Source organism: Corythoichthys intestinalis, chromosome 5 (genome assembly GCF_030265065.1).
Source record: "Corythoichthys intestinalis isolate RoL2023-P3 chromosome 5, ASM3026506v1, whole genome shotgun sequence".
NCBI lineage: Eukaryota > Metazoa > Chordata > Actinopteri > Syngnathiformes > Syngnathidae > Corythoichthys > Corythoichthys intestinalis.
The window spans coordinates 11283042-11308106 of NC_080399.1; the positions used below are offsets into that span (position 1 = coordinate 11283042).

General features: G+C 37.9%; 1 protein-coding gene and 2 non-coding genes across 4 annotated transcripts in view; 2 read left to right on the plus strand and 1 right to left on the minus strand.

Annotated features, from left to right (window-relative positions):
* The window catches only part of LOC130916404 (S-adenosylhomocysteine hydrolase-like protein 1), a 43561-nt gene that overhangs the window by 9739 nt on the left and 8757 nt on the right, over nt 1-25065 (minus strand). For both annotated transcript variants that reach the window (XM_057837114.1, XM_057837115.1), the window contains exons 2-13: nt 23723-23834; nt 18862-18993; nt 18688-18788; nt 7425-7527; nt 7263-7357; nt 3025-3131; nt 1312-1428; nt 1178-1241; nt 1017-1105; nt 864-934; nt 671-765; nt 475-573 (exon numbers count right to left, since the gene is read on the minus strand). In XM_057837114.1, coding sequence (XP_057693097.1) covers nt 475-573; nt 671-765; nt 864-934; nt 1017-1105; nt 1178-1241; nt 1312-1428; nt 3025-3131; nt 7263-7357; nt 7425-7527; nt 18688-18788; nt 18862-18993; nt 23723-23834 — 1185 coding nt within the window. The remainder of the gene's footprint in view (nt 1-474; nt 574-670; nt 766-863; nt 935-1016; nt 1106-1177; nt 1242-1311; nt 1429-3024; nt 3132-7262; nt 7358-7424; nt 7528-18687; nt 18789-18861; nt 18994-23722; nt 23835-25065) is intronic.
* Nucleotides 4833-4915, plus strand: trnal-cag (transfer RNA leucine (anticodon CAG)). Its single transcript has one exon. It is a non-coding gene; the product is annotated as a tRNA-Leu (tRNA).
* On the plus strand, nt 16211-16282 carry trnaq-uug (transfer RNA glutamine (anticodon UUG)). The gene has a single exon. It is a non-coding gene; the product is annotated as a tRNA-Gln (tRNA).

A 25065-nucleotide genomic window follows, 5' to 3' on the forward strand; every position in this document is an offset into this window, starting at 1 on the left:
ATAATACAAAATACGATGTGTACTCACTTCCTCGTAAGTCCAATGGTCCCACAGTAGTAGGGCTTGTTTTAGTCAATATCCGTGGTGAACGGGAACCTTTTGAAACCCAAAAAGGCTCACATGCCTCTGCCTGGTGCAGCAACAATTTTCTGCAGCCATTTGGCTGGCGTGATGCAAAAAATAAACGAATTAATCCGCAAAATCAGCTGAATCCGCAGTCTATCTGCATGCTATAAAGCAATGCTGTATTGTGAGATGCCAACCCGGGTGACGTCACATCCGCATTCATCCTCAATCCAGGAAGTCACTCATTTTCATAGTACGGGATTTAAAAAATTGAATATGTAAATCGATCACTTCCACACTCATCCAAGAGGTCCATTCAGGAGCATAAAACACCGCGTGAAATAATAAATAATCATGCTTTTTGGTGTCATACTGTACGCACTTTAAGTAAAATAATATTGTCATCACCTCTGCTAGCAGTATGATCTTCCTTCCATCCGGCCATACGATGTGGTCCACCTGAGGTCTGACACGCACCCACCGCAGCTCTGCCGTGCGCAAACTTGCCTGCCAGAACAAAATTAAGGTCATTTCTACATTCACGTTTTAATGTGATACCATTTCAAGGTCATCTGTTTAGTCAAATACCACACATAGATCATACCAAATCTATCTCTGTGTTGGAGTGACCCATGTTGCAGACGATACAGCCGTTCTTCATCCGTTCTAAATGTTCCCTGCCAACCACGTTTTTATTTCCTGCATGGGAAATTATGACATTCTTATCATGAAAGTTAACCCATTGGCTGAGATCATTTGCTGCCAATAATTGTAGAAAAAATAACTTGTCTATGTACCTGTGCAGGTAACGACCATGTCAACTTGTCGGACCACCTCACTCAGTTGTATCACTCTGAAGCCGTCCATGCTGTAAAAAAAAAAGGGGGGGGGGAAACTAAATTCATATAGGATATTACCTGCTAAACCTTACTGTTCTTAATTTGGCATACCAAGCCTGGATAGCACAGATGGGGTCCACTTCTGTCACGTACACAACAGCACCCAACGCTTTCAGGGCAGCACAGCAACCTTTGCCAACCTGTGTAGAACAGATTTTAAACGTTGTTTTACATTGCTAGCATGCTAGTAAAGCCAACTAGTGTTTACTAACCTCACCATAACCACACACCAACACCTGCTTGCCCCCAAACATGATGTCTGTGGTTCTCCTCAATCTTGAAAGCAACAGTCAGTTATGAAAATGTGCGCACGTGTATGTGTGTGTTCTGCAAAATGGCTGCTTACCCATCCAATATGGACTCCTTGCAACAATAAAGGTTGTCAAATTTCTGCTTTGTGACAGAGTCGTTGACGTTCATGGCAGGAACACATAACTTGCCTGCTTTGGAGAGCTGGTACAAGCTGGCGCAAAAATTAGACAAGATTTTTAGACCACCCGTAGGGAGGGATCCGATCTTGCTTTGTTGTTTTTCTTGGTGAGGACACTAAATAAAATGGCTACTCCTCTCCTCTATTTGCTGATAGATCGGAATGAAATCTGGTAGGTATGATCTCAGTGGCGCCACCCCTATAAATTGGTTGGCCACCCCACTGGCCACCCCGCTTGGCAGTATATCGTTAGATTGTTGTAGCATCAGTTATGCATTTCATCCCAAATGAATGCATTTATTTTGTTTTGTTAAATGTAGGGCTGTCAAATTTATCTCATTAATGGGCAGTAATTAATTTTTTAAAATTAATCACGTGAAAATATTTATCACAATTAGCACATTCGCGGTACGACTCATTCACGCATTGCGGCAAACAGCCTACCATGGCGCCGTTTTACTTATATACAGAGATAAGAGGCAGTGTCAAGTGAGTGGAGTAGATACAAGCATTCATTGGGGCCGTGCTTGTAATTGGCAAAAGCTTTGTCATCTCTCCCGCACCAAATATAAATATTGTGGGAAGCGACGTGTGGAAGAATGACAGGAGTTGAACTTTTTCTTAACTCCCTGTAGTGTACCCAACGCAGAGAAGATATAGCATTTGCAGCCACCACACACAGTCATGGTTGCACCACTTCCCATCATGCATTTGGGCAGAACAGTTAAGTCACTACAGTATCATTTACTGAAAGCTCAACAAATACACTAGATGGCAATATTTAGTCACAATATACAAACTCACATTTATCCTTTAAGAATTACAAGTCTTTCTATACGTGGATCCCGTTCACAGAAAGAATGTTAATAATGTTAATCCCATCTTGTGGATTTATTGTTATAATAAACAAATAGAGTACTTATGTACAGTATGTTGAATGTAAATATCCGTCTTGTCTTATCTTTCCATTCCAACAATAATTTACAGAAAAATATGGCACATTTTAGAGATGGCTTGAATTGCGGTTAATTACGATTAATTAATTTTTAAGCTGTGATTAATTCGATTAAAAATTTTAATCGTTTGACAGCCCTAGTTAAATGTACACTTAATGCCTAATATATACATAACACAATAAAACAGAATTGTTGTGGAACTCAAAATGATGACTGGACAGTTATTAACTATGCACATTAAATCATTAGAAACATCAAATATTACACAATACACCAAAGTATATCAGTAGCCGTGTCCTTAAGTCTTTCTGATAGTTTTCCCCTGACCTTTCTACTGCAATAATGTAATGAAAACCTGAAATTATGGCTTTTAGTTTTGGCCACCCCAAGATTTTAAGTGGCCCCATCTGGCCACCCCTATGAAAAATTTCTGGAGGCGCCACTGTATGATCTAAGGACGTATACACATAGATCCTCGGAGCTCTCTTTTTTTTTTATTCGCCCTCTTCATGTCCCTTGGTTGATGAGCAGGATTAGAGTTCAATTTGAACTTGTTTGCATTGTCTTACAATAAAATTATATATGTATTTTAGTAACAGAAACTAGTGGATCATCAAGCATTGTTAAAATACTAGCAGTTCCGAAATAGTAAGTATTTGTGACTTGAACATACCGATAAACTCCCGTGACGCTTTCTTCCACGATGCCACGTATATTTTTGAACAGGTTTGGGTACTTCTTGAAGATCCAGTGGGTCAGGTCGCCACCATCATCGAGAATCTGCCCACAGAGAAGAGATTTTTGTCAAATGCTAACTCTGCTAGCTAATGCCAACAAACTGCAGGTAAGTCAGTTCTCTCGCTCATCTGAACTGTTTCTTTGTATCTTCTTTCATCTTCAAGCCTAAACTGAAGTCAGATAATACTGTAAACTGCCGCTGTGACAAATATATATAATATATTTATGGAGAAGACAGAAGTGATCATTTTTGCGCCAAAAATGGAAAGGTCAAAGATAAACAGGCACCTTAGCACAATGTCACTTACAGCTACAAATCAAGTAATTATTGACCTAAAATTTGATAGCCACCTAAAGTCCGTCAGTAAATCTGCTCACTACAACCTAATAAATATAGCCAGAATTAAGGGGCTTCTGACTCATCAAGACATGGAAAAACGTATGCATGCATTCATTTTCAGTAGATTGGACAATTGCAACTGTATATTTACAGGCAGGGGTGGCCAACCCTGGTCCCCGAGAGCCACAATCCAGCTTGTTTTCCATGTCTCCCTCCTCCAACACACCTGAATGAAATTATCAGGATTGTTATCAGGCAATTGAAGAGCTTGCTGATGAGCTGATCATTTGGTTCAGGAGTGTTAAAGGAGGGAAACATGGAAAACAAGCTGGATTGCGGCTCTCGAGGACCAGGGTTGGCCACCCCTTTAATTACAGGTCTTGATAAAAAATCAGTCAGGAAGCTGCAGCTTGTACAGAATGCGGCAGCCAGAGTCCTCACAAATACAAGGAAACTGGACCACATTACACCCGTTTTGAAATCATTACACTGGCTTCCAGTGAGTCAAAGGATGGACTATAAAATACTACTGCTTGGCAACAAAACACTTAATGGCCTTGGACCAAAATACATGCTTGATTTGTTAGATTCCTATGAAGCATCTAGACCCATAAGGTCGTCTGAAACCGGTCTCCTGTATGTTTCAAGAAGAAGAACCAAGCAGGGTGAGGCAGCATTTAGTTGTTATGCTCACCTCTGGAACAAGTTACCTGAAAGTCCAAAGTATGCTCAAACTGTTAGCTCTTTTAAATCAGGGCTAAAAACGTTTTTTTTATTAGCAGATCATAGCCATAACTGTCTACATATTTCAAGCTATTTGCTTTCTATTCCCCTTGTGCTTTAGCATATCCATAACTGTCTATATATTTCAAGCTATTTGCATTCTATTCCCCTTGTGCTTTATCTCCATTGCTGATTTCAATTATTATTAGGAGTAGTATTTTTTTTTAAATTCTATCTGTTATTAATAGAATAGAATAGAATACAATAGAATAGAATAGAATAAGTCTTGATTGTAATCGTCAACAACAGAACATTGTGGACAACAAAATTCAACGTGGCACTCCAGTATAAACACATTTATTTGATAAATAAAAAATGTGATTTTTATATATGATTTATTTCCTGTTTCGATTGTCTTTGCTTTTACGTTCTATTGATTTAATGTGATTTTTATGATCTTCATGTGATGTAAATTGCCTTGTATTGTATATGTTAGCTATTTAATAACCATTAACGCTACATTTAAGATGGCATATTATCTGATAAAAATGTATTGTATATGATAGCTATTTAATAACCATTAACACTGCATTTAGGATTGCATATTATCTGATACAAAATTCAATTCTTGATGTCGCCATGGCAACAACAATAAGAGCTGTGAAATTCAGCAAAATACAGTCAGGATGGCCGAGCGGTCTAAGGCGCTGCGTTCAGGTCGCAGTCTCCCCTGGAGGCGTGGGTTCGAATCCCACTTCTGACACATATGTTTTGTCACCATTAATTAATCATCTACCCATGCTGCCGATTAATTAGAGTACGGCAGTACTTCTCAAATGGTGGGGCGCGCCCCCCCAGGGGGGCGCAGAGCGATGCCAGGGGGGGCGCGAGTGACCTCGGGGAACATGCTTTTTTTTTTTTTTTTGCCGTACTAGAATAAAGTGTACTTGCACATCCACTCCGTGGGTGGCAGTGGCGCTCTCATTTTCAAAGTGCGTGCAGTATTTTTGAAGTAAGCAAGAGCACACGGAAGAGACTCATGCAGAGCTGGACTCACGCAGCGACCCACTGTCTTCTTCGGTTCTCGCGTGTCCGGCCGAGAAGTGCCGTTTTCGGCTTGGGATCGTCACGACCACCGCCCTCACCTACGGTTCTCCCTCGGCCGCCGAGAATGCGCTTTTTTCGGGCCGTTTGCCTTTGACTTTTAATATAGTGGAAAATGAGGAAAGACCACTGTTTACTGAGTCTAAAAATGATTATAGCGGAGAAGCCAAATCAGTTAAGACGCCACTTAAAGACATTAGACCTCAATCTCATTGATAAGCCGCTTGACTATTTTTCAGCGAAAATGTGCCGAATACTGCCAATTTTCACAATCGTCCCGCTTTGTCAGTGTTATATCAGTAAACCAGTGAGCACTGTGGTGAATCAGCGAAAATAAAAACTTTCCTTCTGTCCAAAGACCCCCCCTTCTATTCAGTTTTGGGTTTTTTTCGGTCAAATTTTTTGGCATGTTGTCCTGAAGAGTAAATGTTTCTAATCAATTTGAATTTGTTATTATTTACTGATTTTATTACATTTTATTTTTCAGTATCAAATGGTCAAAAATGTACCTTGAGTGTATTTTTACAGTTTGGATGTGACTTTTTTTTTTTTTTTTTTTTTTTTTAACTTCAGGCAAATTGATGCGCGTTAAGTCTTTTCTGTTACAAGCAACACAATGTTAAAGAAGTTATACTTTATTATAAGTTGATCTATGTTACTTTTTTTCTTTAATAGAAAAAAAAGGACACCATGTTAGGCTGAGGCGTACTTATAATAGTAATATAGACGAATGATACTATTTACAGTGGCGGCAGAGAGTTGGGGGGGGGGGGGCGCGAAACATTTACGTCTTCCTTGGGGGGGCGTAACAGAAAATAATTGAGAAGCACTGGAGTACGGGTTTGTTGCATTTCCGCAGAAACAAATACCGCTTCCTTGACGTTTCTATAACCAGCCAATAGACTAAAAAGTCAAAATGTGAGTACTCTTGTTTGAATGAGGAAATCTAATGTATTGTGACATGAGAGTACAAGAGGTGTACAGTAGTGTTAAATTCAAAGCTTTAAACAAAAGTACGATATGTCAAATGCAAGTTCCTTTGTTGTTGCTAATGTGTGTCAGACTGTCAGTGACCATTTTATTAGGAGAGATTAATAATGGAAAAAGAAGTATTATGAGAGGGTTTTTTTTTTTTTTATTGCATATGATTCATATGTATGTGTGAAATTATATTTTTTATCTTTCACGTTGTATTGGAATTGAGATTTCATACCCACTGCGATTTGAACAGATTCAGACATTGAATGAAGAAGTTCAATGACCACTATGGGGCAGTACAAGGCTGTGAGATTTTATTCACATGAACCATAAATTATTAATCATTATGTATTTAATATGTATTTATAGTTAATATATTTTAGAAATATATATATATATAATTATAAACAATTTTTTTCCACAAATTTTGATCTTTTTATTAATAAAAACAGAAATACACTCTGGTTACGGCCCCAAGTATCATGCTAAAGTATTTTTTTTGTTCATAGTACATACCTTATTGAAGCCACTGAATTAAATAAGTGCCCAGTAAGAGTTTATGATATATATATATGTGTGTGTATGAAAGTTAAATATATGTAAAACAAATATATGTAAAACAATTTAATTCATTACCATTTTCTCAAATGATTAACATTTTAGACCAGAATATTAAGTTTAATAATGTTTTTATACTAGAATATATAGTTCAATTATGTTAAATGACATAAAAATCTACTTACAGGAATAAAATGAATAGGCATTTTATACTACAACATAGCCGGGAAACAAAAAATACATTTTCTACCAGCTTAAATGAAATGTATTCATTGTTAATTAATTTTTTAAAAATGCGTTTTTGTTGTTGTTTAAAATGTTTGCCATTTGCGATAATAGCCTCTAGTGTTAAAATCACTCAATATATTCCTTGCTTTGCCAGTTGAAATTGAATATTCAGCTTTGCCTTGAGAAGTCTTTTTGGAGCCTGAAAATCCACAAAACATACCTTCAAAGTTTCTATAACGTACCACATTGGGTTGCCATATATCAGCACCAACACAGCGATCGATGCACCACCAAAAGTCGTCTTCCGATTCCCCCTTCCATGCAAATACAGGTATACCTGAGCAGACCGAGCAAAAAGCACTTAGAACCGGAAATAACAGGAAGCGCTAGGCATAGTGTCACACCTTGCTCAGCCAAAGCCGCAGCAACAGCGTTCTGGGTAGAGAAGATATTGCAAGCGGCCCAGCGGCACTGAGCCCCCAACACTGACAGCGTCTCGATTAGAACCTGGAACATGAACATACACAGTTTTGCTTAACATATTAACTGGATTAAACTTCTAGCGCCATCAAGGGCAGCCACTTAGTTAAATACCACTGAAAACAAATCACCTCAGAGTGTTATTGGGGCTAAAAGAATCTCACCTTCTAGCCAGACCGCCAGAATCACACCAGCTGAATAGCTGGACCCACGCTGGGAGCATCAACTGTGCAGACCGGCGGGACCCCGGCAACCAGGCTAGAAGGGCAAACTCCGCGCATTCACCTTAGTCTTAACCCTTTGTACTGACTCCATTTTGAAAGGTTTAAAGAAGGCTAACTGAAAACAAGTTGACAATTTATTCAGGTCGACAGAGATCAAAACGGCAAGGTGAAACAGAAACACTCAGGGGAGGCAAGCTCGTTCCAAGGTCACCATATTAGAAGTCAACAAAAGGTTCCCGAGAAAAATGACAAAGATTAGTTAAACATTCATTTATTTTGAAGGCTCTTGCGGAGCGGGCCGTGAGCAGGAAGAAGGGTGTGTTTGGGATTATTGTCTGTTTGTGGATTGGACAGGAGGATTCGGGAGTTACTGTTGTCCGAGCAACGAGGGTTGTGGATTTTGCCACCTCAGCGTCAAAGGGGCTCTTGGAGTCTTGTCAGTCGTGTTATCAGTTGGATATCGGGTGTTCCTTGTGTTAGGACGGACTAGGGTTGCCACCTGTCCCTTAAAATAAGGAACGATCCGAAATTGGGAATTAAATGCTGCCTTCCGTATTGAACTAATACGAAATATAAATGGATAGATACTTTTCTATGCATTTTAGCGGTTTTGGGGATGTCTCTTTTTTTTCTCTGCCTGTACAGCTTTGGGCGCGAGGGGGGCGTCCCATATTTATTACATCTGAAAGGTGGCAACCCTAGGATGGACCGTCCTGCCATTTGTTCTGGACTGTCCGGGAGAACTGATTGCGAGACTTGGTGATGCAGATGTGGGCTTGTCAGCGTCATTCTTGCTCAGTTAGTTGTCTGACGCATGCGCTGGGCTTCCGTGATAAGAGGGCGTTGTTTATCTCTTATGCCCTGTATTCTGCTTGTTTTCCTTAAATATTGGTATAAGTGCTATTTATTTTATATTGGGTGTGTTAGAGTAATACAAACAGTGAAACAGTAAATACGAGAAATGAAACTATTCCCTGATTGATTATATTAAGTGTGTTCGAGTAATACAAACAGACGGTGCCAACGGGAAAAGGTACTTACAGTATCTCCTTCAGGGGCCATGACCAGAGTCAAATTCTGTTTTCATTCCTTTTAAATAAATTAATTTTATAAACTGTTTAGGTTAAAAATACATGAATATATATATATATTTTTTTGACATATTCTCTTATTTATTTAATTTTGCAACTAATGTTCCCCTGTCATTATCTGTCATTCCGCCCAAGCAAAGTGTGCAGGTGTTTGATGTCTGCAGATTAATTTTTTAGCACACTTCATCAATAATAGCAGCATGTTAGACAGCAGTATGGGAAGTTTCATGCAATTTTGAGTGTGGAAATAATGAACAGTATTGGGGCTAATACGTCCCAGACGGAGGCAGTTCATCCCTGATTAGCATTATAGTGCTGAGTATCGGTCCGTTATTCACACTCAGGGTCTTTTGAGTCTCAAAACATGGTTGCCTGGAAGTGCAATTACGTCATCATTAGTACATCTGGATGGATAAATTTCTTGCTGTACTCCCAGACTGTGATTCAACCCAAAAAGCCAGGGCAGGGGATTCACATACAAAATAATCAGATCTGGTATGAGCAATTTTCATCAAGTCTGACTAATGAAATGTCTATAAAGCAAGGTTCACCACTTTGTGAACAACCACATGAGCAAAAATGAGGCAAAGGATTTACAGGAAAATCTGGGTTTCCTAAAATACGATTGTAAGGAATTTAGGAATTTCATCATTTACCATCGATAACATAATCCTAGCCGCATTTTCAAGTTTGAGTGTGCAAAAATCAATGGTACTCTTTACATATCCAAACTTGAAAACGGGTCAATCTTAACCTGAAAACAATATACTGCAAAGGTTTAGTATTTTCAGGCTGAGTTAAATCTGGTCCTCTAGCAAAAAATACGGGTAGATTTTTAATGAAAAAAAAAAAATCTAAACCATACAAAGGAGAAATATGTGCACCTACGCATGGCAAGGCTGAAAACCAACACTGAATGCCAGTGACCTTTAACCCCCAGGCAGTAATACATTAAAAATGACAACAACAACGGTATTAGGTGAAGAACATGGGTGGATTGTAGAGGTGCACGATAATTATCGGTCCGATAATAGGAATTATGACGTCATCCCAATAAATCCGATAACATAATATATTATCGGCCCTATTAATAATATTTTTGGCACGGTGTTGGATTGGGATGTGTGCGTTTGTTTCCACTCCTGTTTTTCCAGTATGCGATGCTTTGTTACTATCTTTGTTTTGTTCATTATAATAATGTTCATGTCATCATGAAAATTCTGGTTCGGTCAAAGGCAAATCTATGCTGAATCAACCACTAGTATTTTTGACCTACAGGTGTTCAAAAACTCAGGTGAATATACATTGAAAAATTACAGTGCCTTGCAAAAGTATTCGGCCCCCTTGAATCTTGCAACCCCTCGCCACATTTCAGGCTTCAAACATAAAGATATGAAATTTAATTTTTTTGTCAAGAATCAACAACAAGTGGGACACAATCGTGAAGTGGAACAACATTTATTGGATAATTTAAACTTTTTTAACAAATAAAAAACTGAAAAGTGGGGCGTGCAATATTATTCGGCCCCTTTACTTTCAGTGCAGCAAACTCACTCCAGAAGTTCAGTGAGGATCTCTGAATGATCCAATGTTGTCCTAAATGACCGATGATGATAAATAGAATCCACCTGTGTGTAATCAAGTCTCCGTATAAATGCACCTGCTCTGTGATAGTCTCAGGGTTCTGTTTAAAGTGCAGAGAGCATTATGAAAACCAAGGAACACACCAGGCAGGTCCGAGATACTGTTGTGGAGAAGTTTAAAGCCGGATTTGGATACAAAAAGATTTCCCAAGCTTTAAACATCTCAAGGAGCACTGTGCAAGCCATCATATTGAAATGGAAGGTGCATCAGACCACTGCAAATCTACCAAGACCCGGCCGTCCTTCCAAACTTTCTTCTCAAACAAGGAGAAAACTGATCAGAGATGCAGCCAAGAGGCCCATGATCACTCTGGATGAACTGCAGAGATCTACAGCTGAGGTGGGAGAGTCTGTCCATAGGACAACAATCAGTCGTACACTGCACAAATCTGGCCTTTATGGAAGAGTGGCAAGAAGAAAGCCATTTCTCAAAGATATCCATAAAAAGTCTCGTTTAAAGTTTGCCACAAGCCACCTGGGAGACACACCAAACATGTGGAAGAAGGTACTCAAAATTGAACTTTTTGGCCACAATGCAAAACGATATGTTTGGCGTAAAAGCAACACAGCTCATCACCCTGAACACACCATCCCCACTGTCAAACATGGTGGTGGCAGCATCATGGTTTGGGCCTGCTTTTCTTCAGCAGGGACAGGGAAGATGGTTAAAATTGACGGGAAGATGGATGCAGCCAAATACAGGAACATTCTGGAAGAAAACCTGTTGGTATCTGCACAAGACCTGAGACTGGGACGGAGATTTATCTTCCAACAGGACAATGATCCAAAAGATAAAGCCAAATCTACAATGGAATGGTTAAAAAATAAACGTATCCAGGTGTTAGAATGGCCAAGTCAAAGTCCAGACCTGAATCCAATCGAGAATCTGTGGAAAGAGCTGAAGACTGCTGTTCACAAACACTCTCCATCCAACCTCACTGAGCTCGAGCTGTTTTGCAAGGAAGAATGGGCAAGAATGTCAGTCTCTCGATGTGCAAAACTGATAGAAACATACCCCAAGCGACTTGCAGCTGTAATTGGAACAAAAGGTGGCGCTACAAAGTATTAACGCAAGGGGGCCGAATAATATTGCACGCCCCACTTTTCAGTTTTTTATTTGTTAAAAAAGTTTAAATTATCCAATAAATGTTGTTCCACTTCACGATTGTGTCCCCCTTGTTGTTGATTCTTGACAAAAAATTAAAATTTTATATCTTTATGTTTGAAGCCTGAAATGTGGCGAAAGGTTGCAAGGTTCAAGGGGGCCGAATACTTTTGCAAGGCACTGTATATATATATTAGGGCTGTCAAAGGATTAAAACTTTTCATCGAGTTAATTACAGCTTAAAAATTAATTAATCGTAATTAATTGCAATTAATCGCAATTCAAACCATCTATAAAATATGCCATATTTTTCTGTAAATTATTGTTGGAATGGAAAGATAAGACACAAGATGGATATATACATTCAACATACGGAACATAAGGACTGTATTTGTTTATTATAACAATAAATCAACAAGATGGCATTAACATTATTAACATTCTGTTAAAGCGATCCATGGATAGAAAGACTTGTAGTTCTTAAAAGATAAATGTTAGTACAAGTTATAGAAATTTTATAAATTTAAAACCCCTCTTAATGTTTTCGTTTTAATAAAGTTTGTAAAATTTTCAATCAAAAAATAAACTAGTAGCCCGCCACTGTTGATGTCAATAATTACTTACACAATGCTCATGGGTGCTGAAGCCTATAAAATCAGTCGCACCCAAGCGCCAGCAGAGGGCGGCAAAACTCCATAAAACACAATTAACAATTTACTCTACTGTCATTTAAATCTGTCTGAGCGGGACATGTGCGTTAATTGCGTCAAATATTTTAACGTGATTAATTTAAAAAATCAATTACCGCCCGATAACGCGATATATATATATATATATATATATATATATATATATATATATATGTATATATATATATATATATATGTATACAGTGCCTTGCAAAAGTATTCGGCCCCCCTTGCAACCTTTCTCCACATTTCAGGCTTCAAACATAAAGATTTAAAATTTTAATTTTTTTTTTGCGTTAATACTTTGTAGCGCCACCTTTTGCTCCAATTACAGCTACAAGTCGCTTGGGGTATGTTTCGATCAGTTTTGCAAATCGAGAGACTGACATTCTTGCCCATTCTTCCTGGCAAAACAGCTCGAGCTCAGTGAGGTTGGATGGAGAGTGTTTGTGAACAGCAGTCTTCAGCTCTTTCCACAGATTCTCGATTGGATTCAGGTCTGGACTTTGACTTGGCCATTCTAACACCTGGATACGTTTATTTTTTAACCATTCCATTGTAGATTTGGCTTTATGTTTTGGATCATTGTCCTGTTGGAAGATAAATCTCCGTCCCAGTCTCAGGTCTTGTGCAGATACCAACAGGTTTTCTTCCAGAATGTTCCTGTATTTGGCTGCATCCATCTTCCTGTCAATTTTAACCATCTTCCCTGTCCCTGCTGAAGAAAAGCAGGCCCAAACCATGATGCTGCCACCACCATGTTTGACAGTGGGGATGGTGTGTTCAGGGTGATGAGCTGTGTTGCTTTTACGCCAAACATATCGTTTTGCATTGTGGCCAAAAAGTTCAATTTTGGTTTCATCTGACCAGACCGCCTACTTCCACATGTTTGGTGTGTCTCCCAGGTGGCTTGTGGCAAACTTTAAACGAGACTTTTTATGGATATCTTTGAGAAATGGCTTTCTTCTTGCCACTCTTCCATAAAGGCCAGATTTGTGCAGTGTACGACTGATTGTTGTCCTATGGACAGACTCTCCCACCTCAGCTGTAGATCTCTGCAGTTCATCCAGAGTGATCATGGGCCTCTTGGCTGCATCTCTGATCAGTTTTCTCCTTGTTTGAGAAGAAAGTTTGGAAGGACGGCCGGGTCTTGGTAGATTTGCAGTTGTCTGATGCTCCTTCCATTTCAATATGATGGCTTGCACAGTGCTCCTTGAGATGTTTAAAGCTTGGGAAATCTTTTTGTATCCAAATCCGGCTTTAAACTTCTCCACAACAGTATCTCGGACCTGCCTGGTGTGTTCCTTGGTTTTCATAATGCTCTCTGCACTTTAAACAGAACCCTGAGACGATCACAGAGCAGGTGCATTTATACGGAGACTTGATTACACACAGGTGTATTCTATTTATCATCATCGGTCATTTAGGACAACATTGGATCATTCAGAGATCCTCACTGAACTTCTGGAGTGAGTTTGCTGCACTGAAAGTAAACGGGCCGAATAATATTGCACGCCCCACTTTTCAGTTTTTTATTTGTTAAAAAGTTTAAATTATCCAATAAATGTTGTTCCACTTCACGATTGTGTCCCACTTGTTGTTGATTATTGACAAAAAAATTCAATTTCATATCTTTATGTTTGAAGCCTGAAATGTGGCGAAAGGTTGCAAGATTCAAGGGGGCCGAATACTTTTGCAAGGCACTGTGTATATATATATGTATGTATTATCGGTTATCGTATCGGTATCGGCCTTGAGCCCTAATTTTATATATATATATATGTGTATTATCGGTTATCGTATCGGTATCAGCCTTGAGCCCTAATTTTATATCTATCTATCTATCTATCTATATATATATATATATTAGTACTCTTAAAATTATCGCGTTAACGCGCGGTAATTAATTTTTTTAATTAATCACATTAAAATATTTGACACAATTAACAAACATGTCCCGCTCAGACAGTATTCTGCCTTTTGGTAAGTTTCACAGCAAGGTTTTTTGTGCTGCCTAACAGCGAACTCTTGTGGTCGCTTTGCGACATGGTTTGTTGCTTTCTTGCCAGTTCAATATGGCTGCACGACGTCTCGGGCTGACGCCTACGTTGTAATGTTGTGCTTATATGATCCTTGGACAAGATTTGTCCGTAAGTATGGTTGTTGTAAAGAATGTACATATTATGTTAGTAAGCGAAATGTTATATTTTTTGTATGAGACGCTTTTTGTTTATGTTTAGTGAACCTGTATAGCGTGCTAAGCTAACGTTGTTGCTAATGCAATGCTTGTGTACTTTTTTTTGTAGTTTCACTATTGTCTAAAGAGGACAGTGGTTTGAGGCCATGTTATTAATAAATCAGATGAAAAAGGAAGAAGTCTGATTGTTAAGGCGTCGTTCACTAGCTGTCTAGCTTTGGAAAAAGTAGACGCTTCGGAGTGAGAACAGCATAGACAGATTTAAATGACAATAGAGTGTAATGCCCACTACAGTCCTTATGTTGAATGTATATATCCATCTTGTGTCTTATCTTTCCATTCCAACAAATTATTTTACAGAATATATATATAATTTACAGAAAAATATGGCATATTTTATAGATGGTTTGAATTGCAATTAATTGCGATTAATTACGATTAATGAATTTTTAAGCTGTAATTAACTCGATTAAAAATTTTAATCATTTGACAGCCCTAATATATATATATATATATATATATATATATATATATATATATATATATATACATATACAGGGGTGCACATAAGTGGTCCACATGCGCGCATGCGTACTGGACGTATCCAAACGCGCTGGCCCTCAACGGCTTCCATACGCTTTTGCGTACCGATGGCTGACCACTGAACACGAGATAATCACTTCTCAAAATGTCGGACGCAGGCCCCACTGAGTAATTATTTCCGTGTTCCCCCGTCAAAGGACAGACGGACGACAGAGACGTCACCGGAGCTACCGAAAAAAGGACTTTGGCTGAAAAGTGGCTGCAGGAGGTACCATGGCTAGAAGCAAATGATGCTCGCACGGATATGTGGTACAAAATTTGCCGTGAGAATCCCAATGTCCCAATAAAAGAGCAGCGCATTTTATGTACGGTCAAAGAATTTCAGCCATCCAAACTTTGAAAAGCACGAAAAAAACAGAGCATGTGGCAATTAAGCAAACTATCGATGTCAGGCAGCACCCCACTCACCCTATGGACAAGTGGCGGAATAAAGTTAATGAAGAGCAGCGCCATGCACGTTTTTTTGCTCGCATTTCACAAAGCTAAACATGCACGTTCAATGAGCTCTTATGAGGAGGAGGACATCCCACTTTTACAAAGGCTTGGAGTTAATGTGGGAGCCGCATAATGCCCTTTATTTTGAATTAGTACTGCTTTTATGTTTATTTCTTTACATTTCACTTCAAAGTAATGGCAATTTTGTTGTGCCAGTGGATGTTAATCAGGCATTAATTGTTAATATAATTAATTAAAGGTATTTGGCTCTAAATAAAGCTTGTCATAATTTTATCGCATCAGGCGGGTCGGCTCTCAAGCTCAATGAGGACCAAGTCACATCTCCAGGTCCTCCTCTGAGAACCTGGGCAAAAAGAATTTGTGCACCCCTGTATATAAATATATATATATATATATATATATATATATATATATATATATATATATATATATATACATACACACATATATATATATATATATATATATATATATATATACATACACATATATATATATATATACATCGGTATCGGCCTTGAGGAGCAGGAAGTTATCGATATCGGTTTCAAAAAATTGATATCGTGCACCCCCAGTGGATTGTGATATTTTTAAATCTGGTTTAAAAAAACTGCAGCCATTTCTTTTAAAAAAAAATGCCAACCCAAATCAAAACTGAAAGTATGTTAATGGCTGTTCTGAGTATTTTATGTATGTAGTCGTGGTCCTGTGGTGTAACGATTAGCGCTCTGGACTTTGAATCCAGTGATCCGAGTTCAAATCTCGGCAGGACCTGTACGCTTTTCTAGCAGTCTGATTGTATGTCAATTCAATTAAAATTATAATTTATAAATAGATACTATAAAGCAGGGACTGTGGTTCTAGCAGTAGAGGTGGGAATCTTGGGGCACCTAACGGTTCGATGTACAAAGATACTCTCAGGCTAAACCAAACTACTATTTCAGTATCAAGTTCACAGTTCAAAATAGTAAAGTAGTCAAGTCCCCATTCTGTATCAGCAGCTTTAAACTACCGTATTGGCCCGAATATAAGACGGCCCTGATTATAAGACGACCCCCTCTTTTTCAAGACTCAAGTTTGAAAAAAAGACTTTTTGAACATCAAATTAATTTTTATACAGAAAATAATTACAGTACATCTGAGAGAAAAAGCATGTTATTTTGCCTCAATCAAATCTTAATATCTGAACATTTAAATATGTAAATTAAAGTGCAATCACATTCGTAAATGAATGGCTTCTGGTTTTTGAAATGTAAATAAACCAATCTATTGTGATAAAACAAAATTGCAATACTGCATTAACCATCAAAGTGAAGTCTAACTGTAACTGTATTTTTGAAACAAATCTGAATAAGGAAAAACACTGCAATAAAATAATGCAAACTGGTTCAACTTGAGAGTAGCTGAGATCTGTCATGACAGAACATCGCTTCAATGATATTTGCTGCCATGTAGTGTCGTGAATGGGTATAACGTCTAGACCGCGAATATAAGACGACCCCCATTTTTTCAGTCTTATTTCAATGCAAAAAACACCGTCTTATTTTCGGGCCAATACGGTACATTAAATTAATTTAATGTTGTGAATCAACCACTAAAGTTGTTAAAATTGCTCCTGTTATTCCATAATTTCCCTTCCGTCTTCTTTCAACATGTGAAAGTTTTAAAACTGTTTCATCATTTAAAGATAGACTCAAGTCAAGATTTTGCCGATTTAGTAGTATTTTAGAAGTTAATTAGGTTCACTACAAAAGAGCCTTCCAGATAAAGTCTACTGCTTTAAGATGGCGGCTGTTTACCAACGCCTGCAAGTCTGTCATTTCGCATCTAGTTCTCTGTACATGTGCTAACGCCACTGTCGTCTGCCATTTCGCATCTAGATCTATATATATATGTGATATCTACCATAGCATTATGTGGCCATAGTTTGTAGCAACTAGTGACTGGGTAGTAGGCATTGTTTTTAGCGGCTGTCGGCCGCAGACACGTATTATTGTTTTTTTTATCTAGCGGCATAACTTGAACTTGATATTTACTCTCCGTCTGTTCCTCATTGCCTCCCGAAGACCGCGCTGACTGTGTTTTAGTTCCACTTTACTTGGTATAATTAAATAATCAGAATTTGGATGATTATGAATCGTTCTCGAATCTTCCACGGCCCAATTGCGAATAATCTAAGAATCGGAAATTTCGCACAGCTCTATCTAGCAGTACAAGTAGTCCCCGGGTTTCGACGTAACCGACTTATGTTATTTTGACTTTACGACGCCTGAGTCTAGTTGCTTTTTTGTTGTTTTTTTTTAAATGTTGACTTTTGTTTTGTGATGCTTGCTTTTATTTTGGCGCAGGAAGCGTAGAGCAGGTAATACTTCCGCACATGAGCACATGTACACACGCGCCCACCCCACAGACGCACACATGAGGAAGAGCCCTGTCAAGTAAGAGAGGTGACAGGCTGCGCGCATATTTGTTGCTTGTGAAGCAGTCAGAGGCGACGGCTGTATATAACCCCTTTTGTATTGTTTATTGTGCGTTTTCAATTCTGGTCAAATACGAGTTTATGTGATTGTTTTTGATGATGTGCAGATGCTAACTGATACACGCTAATCGTTTGTTATTGCTGAATCAGCAGCTATTTTTAAACGCACATTTGAATTGCTGTAATTGCAGATGAGACTGATTTACTTTCATATGTATTTTAGTTTGATTCTGCAAGTGTTTATGTCATGAGCAGCTGAATAAAGTCAGCAAACCACACGGACGCCTGACAACGTCATTTCGGAGCTTAGTTTGCTGTCTAGCTAGCACTTAGCTCCAACGTCTTGGCGAGGATAGTACAATGACGTATAATACATATTTTGGATAGTTTGTTTTATTTAGAGGGCGTTTAGAGGTATTTGAAGGGTTAATTCCGATTTACGAGGAAATCCGGGTAACATCGCCAGCGCAGGACCGGAACTCGTTTGTGAACCGGTTATGGTTGTAGAAATAATTCTTTATTGTGGTATTAATTATTTTGGATAAATTACATTAGCATTAAACAAGAGTTAATGCATCCCTGAGGTCAACTTAGGTAACTCTGCTCCTACCTGGAGGATGAAAGTGTCACAGCAAGTCTTTCAGGATTCTATCCCATTGAGAAGCAAAAGTAACCCAAAAAATTAATTAAGGGTGCTTACCGCCGTCTGCGCAGTTACATGTGTGCAACCGATTACTTTGGCTCCGGCTAGAGGTTTCTCCTCGCCCACTTTCTTCCTCAAGACCATCAAGGCCGGCATCTCTGAGCAGAGGCCACCAGTGTCGTGATTCATCACATGCTAAATGTGTGTATGTGTTATGAATCTTCTCCTCACCTTGCTCTGCAATGCAGATTTCACGACGTCCAAAATCAGCTTGTTTAATGTTCTTGATACCAAAATCAGAAGCGCCTTTTGACGTCTTGTGGACCTTTTTCCGAGGAGATGTTTCGTCCTCAGAGCTGCCCGCTGCACGATACCATAGAGTAAGGTCTACATACGGTATGTTTGCCTTTATACACAACCATATTATACAGTATTTGAAATGGAACAATCAAGATGATTTGAGTAGAGTGGAGCTTTGACAGGAATTGATGGAAGGAGACAAACAGGTTACACAGGAGCTAGCAAGCTAGCCAGACAGATTGATAATACAGTATAGTTTACCAGAATTTTCGCACTATAAGGTGCACCTGACTATAAGCCGCCACCCACCAAATGTGACACAAAACGGCATTTGTTCATGGATGAACCGCATTGGACTATAAGCCGCAGCTGTTCTCATTGTATTATGGGATATTTACACCAAAAGATATTAACTGGTAACACTTCATTAGACAGCGTCATCATACGACGGTCATAAGACTAAATGAACCACCATGAACCAAATGGCTGCAAAGCTTCATTGCTTCAAGAAGCCATCACAGTTCCCTTGGGGGAGACAGTCAACCTCTTATGCCAGCTGCACTCAACACTGTTGTTGTCCAACATGCCTCCTAGCATGCATTGAAGCGCTACAGATGTAAATAACAATCAAAATTCATGTTCTGTGCTAATTATTTATTCAGTTACTGTTCCAGTTGTTTCATTAATTACTAGTTATGGTATTTGGCAACACTTTATGTGACAGTGGTGCCATAAGACTTTCATTAGACAATTATAACAATGACATGAACATTCATGAGCATTAATGAATGCTTATAACTAGAGATGCCGATCGATCGGGTCCGATCACGTCATTTTCAAAGTATCGGAATCGGCAAAAAAATATCGGCCATGCCTTTTTTAAATATATATATATATATATATATATGTATATGTATATATATATATATTAGGGCTGTCAAAATTATCGCGTTAACGCGCGTTAATTAATTTTTTTAATTAATCACGTTAAAATATTTGACGCAATTAACGCACTAGGCCCGCTCAGACAGATTTAAATGTCAGTACAGTGAAAGGCCAACTTGTTAATTGTGTTTTATGGAGTTTTTCCGCCCTCTGCTGGCGCTTGGGTGTGACTTGCATATGTTATCTGGCGTAATGTTGCCCTCTGCTGGCGATTCAGTGCAGCTGATTATTTGGGTTTCGGCGCGCTTTTCTGACGTGATCATATGTCGACGCGAACTCACACTAATAGACAGTGCTATTCAGACCAGCTAACGTCCGCATCCAGTATTCAGTGGCAGTTCTCATAGCCCCATCACACTGTTTGTGTCTAATACATGCATCGCTTGTGAGTTATATTCCTCCTTTGTTTATATTCATGAGTATTAGATAGTTATTGATGATGTGTATTTGAATTTGTTCACATATATGGTGAAATGCAGTTACATTGTTAGATGCTTGTGAGCTAATTGGCTAGTGCTACTGCTCAAATGGACACGTGTGTGTACATTTTATGTTATTTTGTGATTTATGCAAGTTATTGACACATTGCCTTGTTATTTTCAGTTTTACAAAAATACAAGAAACGTGCTCCTGTCAAAAAGAGATTACTTCAGTAAAGCCCATGCAACTTTGCCACACAGTCAGATTTCTTTTTGGAACTTATGTTCGCTATCTGTCAATTTGTGTACTCACACACATTGAGGACAGAATAGGGCTACTAGTTTATTTTTTGATTGAAAATTTTACAAATTTTATTAAAACGAAAACATTAAGAGGCGTTTTAATATAACATTTCTATAACTTGTACTAATATTCATCTTTTAAGAACTACAAGTCTTTCTATCCATGGATCACTTTAACAGAATGTTAATAATGTTAATGCCATCTTGTTGATTTATTGTTATAATAAACAAATACAGTCCTTATGTACCGTATGTTGAATGTATATATCCATCTTGTCTTATCTTTCCATTCCAACAATAATTTACAGAAAAATATGGCATATTTTATAGATGGTTTGAATTGCGATTAATTGCGATTAATTACGATTAATTAATTTTTAAGCTGTAATTAACTCGATTAAAAATTTTAATCGTTTGACAGCCCTAATACATATATATATATATATATATATATATATATATACAGTGCTGCTCAAAAGTTTGTGAACCCCCTCAACATTTTGGAATTTTCTATTATTTCAACCTGATTTCCTAATCAATCAATTCAGTAGTTTTTTTTTTTGTTTTTTTAACAGTTGTGTTGTCGAGACTAAATTAAAAAGAGTTTTCATCAACTGATGTAGGTGCAAAATTGAACTGTTTGGTCACAACCAAAACCGCCATGTCTGGCGAAAAGTCAACACTGCATACCACCAAAAGAACCTTCTCCCAACAGTGAAGAATGGAGGTGGGAATGTCAAGATCTGGGCTTGCTTTTCATCCTCAGGACCTGGACAACTCCACATAGTCCAGGGAATCATGAATTCTGAGGAATATTGTCAAATCCTAGAACATAACCTGACGCCATCTGTTTTGAAGTTAAAGCTTGGCAGAAGGTGGATCATGCAACATGATAATGATCCAAAGCATTCCAGCAATACAACCAAGGAATGGCTGAAAAAGAAGAAGATTCGTGTTCTGGACTGGCCCAGTCAAAGTCCTGACCTAAATCCCATTGAAATGCTGTGGCGGGACCTGAAGCGAGCAGTTCATGCCAGACGCCCATCAAACCTCTCTCAACTGACTGCGTTCTGCAAGGAAGAATGGGCAAAAATCCCCCAAAGTAGATGTGAGAGGCTGATTAGTCACTACAGAAACCGTTTGGTTGAGGTAATCTCTGCAAAAGGAGGCGCAATATCCTATTAACTGAAGGGGTTCACATACTTTTGCACACATGATATCTGAGTTTTTCTTAAATCAACCACTTTTGTTAAATAAAGAATGACAATATAACTATTTCTTTTGTTTCAGTCCATTATTTGGAATGTCAGTATTGTGGATTTGGGTATAACTTAACATTTAATAAGGTTATTTTAGTTTTTTTTACAAAAAATCTGACCATCGCTGTGGGGTTCACAAACTTTCGAGCAGCACTGTATATATATATATATATATATATATATATATATATATATATATATATATATATATATATATATATATATATATATGTATATGTATATATATATATATATTTTTTTTTTTTATTAAATCGTTTTCTAATTGTATTTAACGTTACAAACATAATATGTTAGACTCATCCAGAGTCTTTAGTGTAGGGTTAAGGTAGGGTTATCAAATTTATCCTGATAAAGGCGGTAATTGATTTTTTAAAAAATGTATCACGTTAAAATATTTAACGCAATTAATGCATGCGCTGCACGACCCACCCACGCATTGTCGCGCTCAACCTGTAATGGCGCCGTTTTAATGGCTGCCGAGATAAAAGGCAGCGTAAAATGAGTTGAGTGAATTTTGGCAGCCTTTGGAGCCTTTTTTTAATTGGCTAAAGCCTTACAATCCCTCACCCTACGATTAGAAATATCATGGGAAGCAAGGTAGCAATTGATCTTTTTCTTAACACCTTGTGTTATTTCCCAACGCAGAGAAATATATCAATTGGTTGCACTACGCACAGTCATGGTTCCACTTCCCATCATGCATTTGGGCATGGCTACAGTATCATTTACTGAAAGCTCAACAAATACACTAGATGGCAATATTTAGTCACAATATACCAAGTCACAAGTCTTTCTATCCGTGGAACCCTCTCACAGAAAGAATGTTAATAATGTAAATGCCATCTTGAGGATGTATTGTCATAATAAACAAATACAGTACTTATGTACTGTATGTTGAATGTATATATTGGTCCGAGTTTTATTCATTTTTTTCTTAATGCATTGCCAAAATGTATATGATCGGGAAAAATTATCGGAAATAATTGGAATTGAATCGGGAGCAAAAAAAAGCAATCGTATCGGGAAATATCAGGATCGGCAGATACTCAAACTAAAACGATCGGATCGGGAGCAAAAAAACATGATCGGAACAACCTTACTTATAACATATCATTTAGTGTTATCCGGCAAATTATCTCACTTTTGAATGGATGTAAAAGATCTAAACTGTATATAAATGGCGTTAGTAACATAATTTGCCGGATGACACTTAATGACATGTGTCAGAAGCATTAGGTAATGCCCATCATAGTGTCATGTCATAAATATGACAGTCTTATGACAGTTTTATGACTCCGCTGTCAAATAAATTGTTACCAAATATCATAACAAGCAATTAATGAAACAACTGGAACAGTAACTGAACAAATAATTAGCACACAACATGACTTTTGATTGTAATTTACTTCTGTAATGCTGTAATGCATGCTAGGAGGCATGTGTTGCCTATTAACCCATTTAAATCAACAAATAAGCCGCACTGGATTATAAACTGCAGGATTCAAAATGAAGGGAAAAAGTAGCGGCTTATAGTCGGAAAACTACAGTAGTTAAGTTGTAGCAGTTCAGTTCACTAATGTAATTTTACTTGTAGAATTGAAATGCCCAATTCAGGGTGTACCCTGCCTGCTGCCCAGAATTAGCTGGGATAGGCTCCAGCACCCCCGCAACCCTCGTGAAGATAAGCAGCAAGGAAAATAAATGAATCGAAATTGCCTTATCCCCCCTTAAAATAATATTTGATTCATTCATTCAACTAAATGTAATTAATTAATTACAAAGCCTCTCATTAGTTAGATTTTTTTAGATCTTTTTAGCTAGATAGATAGATGTTGGTCGGCCTACCTGAAGTGTAGCTGTCGGTGGATGACTGCGAGATGGAGCGAGACAGCGAACGTGGAACCGCCTTCATAGGACGCTTGTTGAATTCTTGTTTCTGCTCTGTCAACTGTATTTGCTGTGGGACCAAAAACATCACCGTGTTCTGAATCACTCATTTCCTACTCACTATCTAGAGAATTTTATATACTGTAGTTCTGTATTTTAAACTCAACATTAATATACAGTAATATATTTATTTAAGGCTTAAACTATTAATATTCATATCTAAATGCTTTATATAGTACAGTAATCCTTTGCGACTTCACGCTTCAAACTTCGCGCCCTCAGTCCATCGGAGATTTTCTTTCCAATTAAAAAAATAAAAATAAATAAATACAGATGAGCTGTCCCAAGCCGATCGTGTAGTCTCACTCTTCCTCCCTCCCTCTTTCTCCCTGCTCTTTGTTGGTCAGGCAGTGCACTGGAGTTGCTTATTAAAGTTAACGATGATTGACAGACGTTTGGGTTTGATCATGTCAGAGACGTGAACTTCACTTCAAAGTTCCGCATGTGTCAATCATCGTTTAACTTGTTAAACAGTTGCTGTGGCAACTCATTGTGTGGGAGTGAGCAGCTTGAGTGTATTTGCTAGGACTCACTCAATGAAACATTTAATAAAGCCAAGCATTTTTCTACTTTATTTTTGTTTAAAAATAATTTGGTGGGACAGTAACATGAAACTTATCATAGTTATTTCATAGTTATTTCAATATATTCACATAAAGTTTTTTTGTTAATATATATATATATATATATATATATATATATATATATATATATAAAATACTTTGGGGGGGGGAAGTGAAAAAATGTCTTATAGTCATGTGAAAAAATTAGGACACCTCATTAAATATTCAGTTTTTTATTAAGAAATGTTCAAGAAAATCAATGTCTGATCTTGTTATTCTTTATCTCTGAAAAAGAAAGTGATTTAATAGCAGATAAACAACAAAAATTAACATGGTTTTACTCATTAAACCAAATCTATCAACAAAAATGCATATTCTAACTGAGGAAAAAGTTATGACACCCTACCACCTAATAACTAGTGTTACCCCCTTTGGCTGAAATAACTTCAGTGATACACTTTTGGTAGCCTTCTACCAGTCTTTGAAATCGGTCTGAAGAAAGTTTGCCCCACTCTTCATTGCAGAATACTTTCAGCTGTAAGAGGCTTGCAGGGTTTCTTGCATGTACAGCTTGTCTCAAGTCACCCCAAATTCTCTCAGTGGGATTAAGATCTGGGCTTTGACTCGGTCATTCCAGGACTCTCCTCCTTTTCAGCCAGTTCTTGGTGGATTTACTGG